We start from the raw sequence: 8,864 nt of genomic DNA on the forward strand, positions 1-8,864 counted from the left end.
TTCTGGAGGCAAATGTCCAGAAAGGATGCGACAACAAAGATACAGCGTTCCTGAAGGCAATGGTGCACATACATAGAGCATAAGGCAATGGTGCAGAAAAGAGGTGAGAACTTACAAACAAGGCAATGGTGCAGAAAAAGAGGGAACTGAAGAACTAGCGGTTCTAGAGGCTAAGACACAAAGAGGTACAAGTACATGTATGACTATAAAAATAAGCAACGTGAAGAAAGTTTTTTTTTTTAAACAGGGCCTTTGATATTATTGCTACATGTATTTTAAAGTTATCACTATAGCCGATAATAATATAGTGTGTTATGCATGTTTTGATTCTTTGTTGCCATCATAATATCCGATATATCATTACATCCGATAATATTGGTTATAGTGATATTTTTACTGGATAAAATACGTTTTGCTTTTGATATTTCGTACCAATATCACTGTAGCCGATATATTCTTATATCCAGTCACTCTATAGCCGATACAGACTGGACATGTATATGCGTTCTGAGCTTGCTCGACCCTTCATTGCTATGGCAGCTGATTGGTTCCTTCCTCCTCCTTTGGCCATGATTACCCTACTTGTCTACAACCAGGCACATGGCATGTATGTAGGCACATGGCATGTATGAACTATAATTTGCGCATGGCGTATGATGGAAGTATGCTCCTCGTGCACAACCTCGGGCTACGTACTAGGGTATAAATCAGCCGTCATGCCCTCCGTGCCATGTGTGATTACAATCGTTTATAATATATATACATACTTCACGTGTGATTATATTAGGGGTGAAACAATTATACCGAGTACTCGAGTACTCGCTCGGTTTTTTCAAAAATAATCGTACTCGGAATAAATCAGAGTACTCGTTCATACATGGTACATGCATTTACTACAGAAATCTGCAGTTTCAGGGCAGCAGTCGGCAGATGGTGATGTGCAGGCTGTGTGGTGAACATTTGTTCACGAGTAGAGAGAGCCCAAATGACCCACCAATCAATATACCCGAGAAAAATGACTGCTACTCGGTTCAATCAGGGTCGTATCATGTTATTTTAAAGCCCTTGGTGTGCAATTTTTAGGAGATGAAAAATACTCGAATACTCGAATATTCGATCGGAGAAAATCAGAGTACTCGAACTCGGGATCTCAGTGCCAACTTTTACCCCTAGATTATATACATACTCTGTGTGTGATTAATACTTCACGTGTGGTTATATATGTACTCCGTATGTGATTCTATATGTACCCCTTGCGCGGAGCAATTGTACAGCTATGCACAGACTTTCCCTGACACGCCTCTGCAATCCAGGCTGGCTCCAACCCGCCGGCGTCTGGGGATTTCAGGGGTGTTAGCATTCCGATGATGATGATGTGTGTGTGTGTGTGTGTGTGTTGTTGACTTTTATTTTACTTCACCCATTGCGTGTGTGTGTGTGTGTGTGTGTTTGTCTGTACATGTACGTGTATGCATGTGTGTGTGTTGTTGTTGTTGTTGTTGTTGTTGTTGTTTTTGTTTGAATTCGCAATACTAGTCTGTGTGTGTGTGTGTGTGTGTGTGTGTGTGTGTGTGTGTACGTGTTGCGCATGCTTGCGTGTCTGCACGCATGTGCATGTGTGTGCCTGTGTATGAATGTGTGCATGTGTGTGCGCGTGCTTGTGTGTCTGTATATACCTGACGGCTCTCTGTAGATCTTTGATCTGAAAGGATCGGTACGCAGTCGTTATGTACCATCTTCCAGCCAGAGTGATGTTCTACTTGACGAGAACTTGCTGGAATGTAAGACACTGATTTAGAGTGATTTTCATTTACTCCGCTTTCTGCACTGTGCTCTCTGCACTGTGCTCTCTGCACTGTGCTCTCTGCACTGTGCTCTCTGCACTGTGCACTATGCTATACATGTAGTACGGAGTGCCGAAATTAGGGCTGAAACAATTATACCGAATACTCGAGTACTCGCTCGGTTTTTTCAAAAATAATCGTACTCGGAATAAATCAGAGTACTCGTTCATACATGGTATATGCATTCACCACAGAAATCTGCAGTTTCAGAGCAGCAGTCAGCAGATATTGATGTGCAGACTGTGTGGTGAACATTTGTTCACGAGTAGAGAGAGCCCAAATGACCCACCAACCAATATACCCGAGAAAAATGACTGCTACTCGATTCGATCAGGGTTGTATCATGTGATTTTAAGCCCCTTGGTGTGCAATTTTTAGGAGATGAAGAATACTCGAATACTCGAATATTCGATCGGAGAAAATCAGAGTACTCGAACTCGGGATCTCAGTGCCAACTTTCAGCCCTAGCCGAAATCATGATTGAATACAGTAATGACATTGTCATACTTGAAGTACACATACGGAATTTAAACGACTAAGAAGCATCGTTGCAGATAAGTGAGTACCGGGGTATTATACTGAGTACATGTACTATAAGAATAAGCAGAATCCACCGTGTCTCCAGGAAATAACAAAACCAGCCATACACATGTCTTGAGTACAAACCAAAGCCCATTCCAGAACCATCCTGAACAGATAATCCCTTTATATAAGACAACGACGTGCGCCCCTGACGACGGTGAATTGGGTTCGGACACAAACCCAGGCCATGACACAACTAAACGGCTTATCCCACTTAGCAGACAACATCACGGCAAGACGCTTCTAGTATGTAACTTGTACAGTACGTACAGTGTATACTGTACAGTGTATAGTGTATAGTGTACAGTGTAGTGTATAGTGTATGGTGTACACTATACACTATACACTATACAGTATACTGTATAGTGTATAGTGTATAGTGTGTACAGGTCACATTCTACGTTGTTCACAGTTCACTGTACATGTACATTGTGCGCTGTAATTCGATGTGACATCAAAACACAAAGAAAACGATTATTTGATGCGACAGGCAGAAAATAACATCATGTGCGTGTGTGCACGTGTACCTGTGTTTGTGCGTGTTTGTGCGTGTTATTACGATCTTCAGTTATCTGCGACTCTCCACTATTCCTGCGGCCTCATAGCAAGTTACTGTTGTCGCAATCTATCACAAGTGATACGTTGTTCCTTTCTCAACACCACATCATGGATTATTCGCTTTTGGTGGGAATTGATGAGACAAACTCTGAACTGGTGGTCGGCATCATTGGTAAGCTGCTGCTGTGGGCACATGATGCTCCTCTTGTTGGCATTTTCCCTACCCTCTTTCCAGTTAGTTCAGTAATTGAGTCCAAAATTCCCATCACATGCATTCTCCAGGGACCGACCTCGTTCACCACCACATGCAACACGATCCAAGTTGTCAGGCACATACGCAGGGGGGGGGGGGGGGGGGAGTTCGGTTGCCCGGAACCCCCCCCCCCCCCCCCCCCCCGAAGGTTCCAAACGTGCAACGTTTTTGAGCATTTTTTGGTAGGCGCGCGATCGATCTGACAAGAATGCAAAACTTCAACAGATCGTAACTCAGTCAAATCTTGATCAAGTCCAAAGATCCAAATATCCAAGTCGAAGAGAAAACGTTCAGCTGTCGGTAGAAACTATTTGCGAAGCGCTACGAGCAATGGTTCTTGAGATACATCATTAGAAAGTTGAGCCGCGATCTCGGCAATTTCAAAAGCGCGCAGTGCGACTTGAGTATTGAGAATTTGAGACTTTTCGTCACGCTGACTTGCTCAAATTTGTACGGGTTTCACTTGTGATATTATTGAGGTTTAGTCCCACGTAACGGATACGGGAACGTGGGTGATACAGTGGTCCCTCTATAATCCGGCACCATTTGTGCCACGGAAATTCTGCTGGATTAGGGAGGGCGCTGGATTAACAAATCTGATTTACTGCTGCAATGTGCATGAAGAGGACATTTTGGCTAATGAAAATTGTGCTGGTTTATCGAGGATGCTGGATTATAAAGTGCTGGATTAGAGAGGGACGGCTGTACACGTAAAGTTCATGCAATGGACCCATGTTCGCAATGTTGTTTTTAGTCACACGGAACAAACAAAAGCATGAAGCGAAAGGCCCAAACTTGGTCAAAGACGAAGCTTCGAGGCTCATCGAATATGTTGATTTCGTGCTTCAGAAACTTCTTCAGCTGAGCACCCTCACAGCTTGCACAATGTGCTCCATTCTGATTTTCACCCACGTTCTGGCGGAACGTGGGTGAGCCTCCATACACGGTATGTCGTGAATCAGAAAACGGCTGTACGTGGGTCACTGAGTATCACGTGGTACACACACGTAAAGTACACACGGATTACGTGGGACTAAACCTCCCTAATCTCAATAGTACACAGCGGAAAAAACGAAACTCTGCGATCGAGAAAACCGGAATAGCTGGAGCAGGGCGCGTTTGGGGCATTTTTCACACCATCGCTGCACTCTAGCGCTGGATATACAGTGTCCTGGCTGTCATGGTTGACCTCATTCTCTTCCTCTCCCGAATATGTACCTTTCCAGGTAGCCCAAGACTAAGAAGGTTGAGTGAGTGAAACTGAAGTTATGATCCAAGGAACACGAAAAAATGTGGAATTTTGAAAATCCCTGTGGCTCTTTTAGGGGCCATCCGGCATTATCGATAATTTTCACGAAACGAAAAAGTTTATTTAGGACCCTTCCCCCCCCCCCCCCTCCCCTGAACGAAAAATAGATTGACTTGACAGCTTTGATGCCTTTCCTATCAATATTTTTGAAAACGAAACTCTAATTGACCCACCCACCCATAAACGAAATGTTTTTTCTCTTCGTGTAAAAGATCGATACGGACGGCCCCTTAAAGGGTTCGAAAACTCTTTGGTTGTGATTCAGTTGGAAACCCCCCCCCCCCCTAGAGGTGACCCTGCGCACGCGCCTGATTGTTGTAGATAGTGGCATAAAGTCGCCTGCGGTGACGGTACCTTGATTGTTGTAGATAGTGTTACTGGTGTGTTGAACGAGGTCCACCGTAGAGCACCGTAGAGCACATGTGCTGGCGAGTTTAACTAAGCTAATGATGAACGGTGAAAAGCTGCTGCTTTCCTTCCTGACTCTAACCAGTTGTCTGTTGTGCGTATTGCTAGTGCAGCTGTTACTGCTGTTACTGCTGTTACTGCTGTTACTGCTGTTACTGCTGTTACTGCTGTTACTGCTGTTAGGGCGCATTCACACGCACGAAAAAACCAGATACGGGTACAGCTTGCCTGGCGTGAAAAGTGTTTTGGTGCGTTCAGACGTACTTCGTAAAAAGCGTGCAAATCCCCGAAGGCGCTCTTTTCGCCATGCCAACCAAGGCAGCCAGGCGCCGGCGCGGCGAAAAACAAAAATCAAAATTTTCAAATCAAAGTCCTCATCAATTGGAGCTCCAGTCTTCGTCTTCGTCCTGAAGGTCTTATAGATTTTCTTTCCTGTGCGCTTCAAGCTGTCAATCTTCGTCTCGATTTTTGCACCGGTGACCTCAATCCAGCCTTCAGCTACTCCAGTCTCGTTGACCCGCTTCGCTATCGCTGCATACTTCTCTTGATCTGAAGCGCCTACAAATATCTGGCACACAAGAGGGAATACCGGAATTCAATTTAGTATTTCGTCATCCATCTCGATTTGTGCTGCATGCAAACGACGTACGTACCCCACATAGCTCTTCATCACGGCTCGCTCCATCTCGCTGTTGAACACGGTTTTTGGCATGATGGTTCTTCGACACAAACACTTTCAACCTCACCAGACGCACTACACGCCAACAAACAGCTTTCAAATCACCGCGCCAGACCAACTTTACAGGCAGTAAACCTTTCCCAGTGCTCCTCCGCGAGCTGGGCAACTTTTCCTGGCGGAAACGCGCCAGGAACGTCACGTGAGCACTTTGTCATGACAACTTTCCCAACTGCCGTGTTTTATCCTTGCGTGTGAATGCGCCCTTACTGGTGATGCCCATACTATTTCTGCTGCTCTTTCAAAAGTTTATTTTCACGATGGCCTGTAGCCAAGAAGAGACCTTTATTGTTGCTGTTGTTGTCGTCGTCGTTGTCGTCTTCGTTGTTGTGACACAAACTGGTTCGTGGAAATCCCAATCCCTCCAATATTCCTCCAATATTTATTGGCTGAAAGGAAAGTCTGGAGGAAAAAATTGGCTGTGACCACCTGTTCTGTGTTATACACATCTGCGTGCACTTGCAAAACAAACATACAGTGTACTGTGACATGATCTGAAGCGAGCACACCCGCGTGAGTCTAGAGCCCTCCGCATCACTAATAACACTTTAACAGTTCTGAAGGATTACAGTCACACCCTGGCTGCTGTTTACAGACTCACACCTTCCATTTCTATATTCACTAGCAATCTATACTTTCTGCGCTAATACTGTAATAGCTCCCTCACCTAAGCGACCATCGACACAGCCATCATGGCAATATTTTCTGTGCTGAATCAGACACCAACCAGCTATCGCTAGACTATGCTTTATATTGGCCAAGTCCCACTGAACATGTCATAGTCACCTGATGATTGCATTGAGCAAGAAACTCTGAGTTGCGGCAATTCTGTAAACCTCCGTTGTGCCTTTTGTGTGTTCTACAGTTCTACAGTTCTACAGTTATACAGTTCTACAGTTCTACAGTGTATCATGTGTTTACATGTTATGTTTGTGTAGATACTGAGCATATATACTGAGCATATATACTGAGCATATATACTGAGCATATATACTGAGCATATATACTGCCCACGGTCAACTGGGTACTCACAGCTCGGAGTGAGGGTAACAAGGATGCAGTTTACAGGGTTATGGGCCGTTACACGCCCTATTGGTTGAGAGACTCACCTACTCTCCCCTGACTCACTTGTGAGGTCTGCATTCGCCACTCAGGTGTGCAAGGCATAGGCATAGTGGTGGCCTGCGGAAGCGAAGGCTAGTTTGTGTGTTTCTGAACATTCAAGCGATGCCAACGCGAATCCCGCGAATTATTATTATTATTATATACTGAGCATATATACTGAGCATATATACTGAGCATATATACTGAGCATATATTTTCCCATCCGCATGCAGATTTCATCCGCACTTTCACTTGGGACAAGCGTCTTGAGATGTGGGTCAAGGCAAGTGGTCTGCTGGGTGGCCATGGCAAGATGCCCACTGTTGTCGCTCCAGAACTCTATCGTAAGAGATTTTGTGAAGCTATGGATCGTTACTTTCTCATGGTGCCCGACAAGTGGCATGGTCTTGGTGTTGATTTGGAACCTTGTGCAGATGCTGCTGGTAGCACTGCTGCCGCCGCTGATTCTGCTACTACTGCTACTACTACTACTGCTGCAGGTATGCCTGCTGCTGCTGCTGCCATGCCTTCTGTCAAATAGACTCTAGCAGTGTAATGGGCCATTCGGCTATGTGGCAGTGCATGCTGTATGACACTTGTTGCACTGTCACACTGCACTGTCTGCATAGCTAGGGGACGCCAATGCCACTGCTGCTCGTCCTGTCAAACTTTTCTTCTGCTCTCAACTTGAGCAGCAGTCTATTGCAGTAGTGCAATGACGCTACTGTTGATGTCATACAGTGCTCCGCTGTGTGAGTGTGTGCGGGTGAGTGTGTGTGTGAGTATGTGTGTGTGTGTGTGTATATGTGTGTGTGTGTGTGTGTCTGTACGCGCGCGCACGCGTGCTTTTGTATGCGTGTGTGTGTGTGTTTTGTTGACTTCATTGCCAACATACCCAGTCTTGCTTGCTATCATGTTCATGCTCCCTCTTCTGTGTATTCAATAGTCAGCATACAAGTTCAAATCCTGTCTTCCCTTATACATGTATACATTGTACACCCACCTGCCTGTGTGCCTGCTTGCTTGCCTGCCCCCTCCCCTCCCTATCTAGTATGCCATGTTTACTTTAGCAACAAGACATTAATTATGTGTTGTTTATTTGCTTGCTTCGTATCATCTTGTTTTTCAAATATTCAGTGCGTTGCCATGGTAATGTGTAGGGAAACACCTATACACAGTCAGTGCATCTTCTTATTGTCTAATCTTGCACCCTTTCCCTGGTTCCCATGCCAACACACGACTAGTATCTTTTAGTGACTAGCATGGTGCGCAACAGTTCTTGTTTATTCCTGCTTTATTTTTTAAGGGTTTCCTTCGTTCCTTTTGAGTCTTTCTTGGCCATGTATGATGCTGTCTTTTATAAAGTCATGTATGGGTGCCTTCTTTTAGCCTTGTATGGGGTGTAAAATTCACTAAACTTTGTTCTCTACTTCTTGTTCATTTTGTGTCTTGTACATGTTCACCCTTTTCAGTGGTGAAGTGTATCTTGCTGCCGGCGGCCGGCGCAGCAGCTCCATACCAATGCTAGAAAAGTTTTGTTATCATGCTGAAAAGTCTGGCTGCTGGACAGGACAGGCAGCTTACAATCATGCATCAATTGTTATTACTTTTTTTATTTGTTTTTGCCCGGAAACGGTTTCTACTCTGAAAGTATGTGCCACCTGCTGGGTGCAGTGTGCGTGTAGTTGTGTGCAGTGTGCGCAGTGCTGGCTTGGGTGCAGTGTGTGTAGTTGCTATTGCCAGTATTGGTATTGCTTTCCACACGTACAGTACTAGTGATGTGTGTGTGTAGCTGCTATTGCTGCGTGTTTCAGCGTAGGGTGACTGGTAAAGAGTTCGACCATTGTCACACCAAGGCAACTGAGCCAACCAGACACAACACCTTTGCGTTTCAATGGAAGTGGCTGTGTTTTGACCTCTTACTAAAGTCTTAGCCACGTTCGGTTGGCGGATGCGGACACGCTCTAGTAACAGCAAACGACGAAACTCAGCTAGACAGTACTATGTGTATTCTGCAATGTAGAGTAGTGTCTGATGCTGAACAGTGGACTAGTCATGACCTTAGCCGGC

At 45.1% G+C, this 8,864-nt stretch overlaps 1 protein-coding gene across 1 annotated transcript in view; it reads left to right on the forward strand.

Moving 5' to 3' along the window:
* LOC135819391 (uncharacterized) overlaps nucleotides 1–8,444 on the forward strand; it is a 107,354-nt gene extending 98,910 nt beyond the window's left edge. Inside the window, 3 exon segments of the mRNA XM_065332594.1 lie at nucleotides 1,694–1,781; nucleotides 2,995–3,156; nucleotides 7,028–8,444. Coding sequence (XP_065188666.1) covers nucleotides 1,694–1,781; nucleotides 2,995–3,156; nucleotides 7,028–7,335 — 558 coding nt within the window. The 3' untranslated portion in view covers nucleotides 7,336–8,444.
* The last annotated feature ends 420 nt before the right edge of the window (nucleotides 8,445–8,864 follow it).

The sequence above is a fragment of the Sycon ciliatum genome, chromosome 6 (assembly GCF_964019385.1).
Source record: "Sycon ciliatum chromosome 6, ocSycCili1.1, whole genome shotgun sequence".
Lineage (NCBI taxonomy): Eukaryota > Metazoa > Porifera > Calcarea > Leucosolenida > Sycettidae > Sycon > Sycon ciliatum.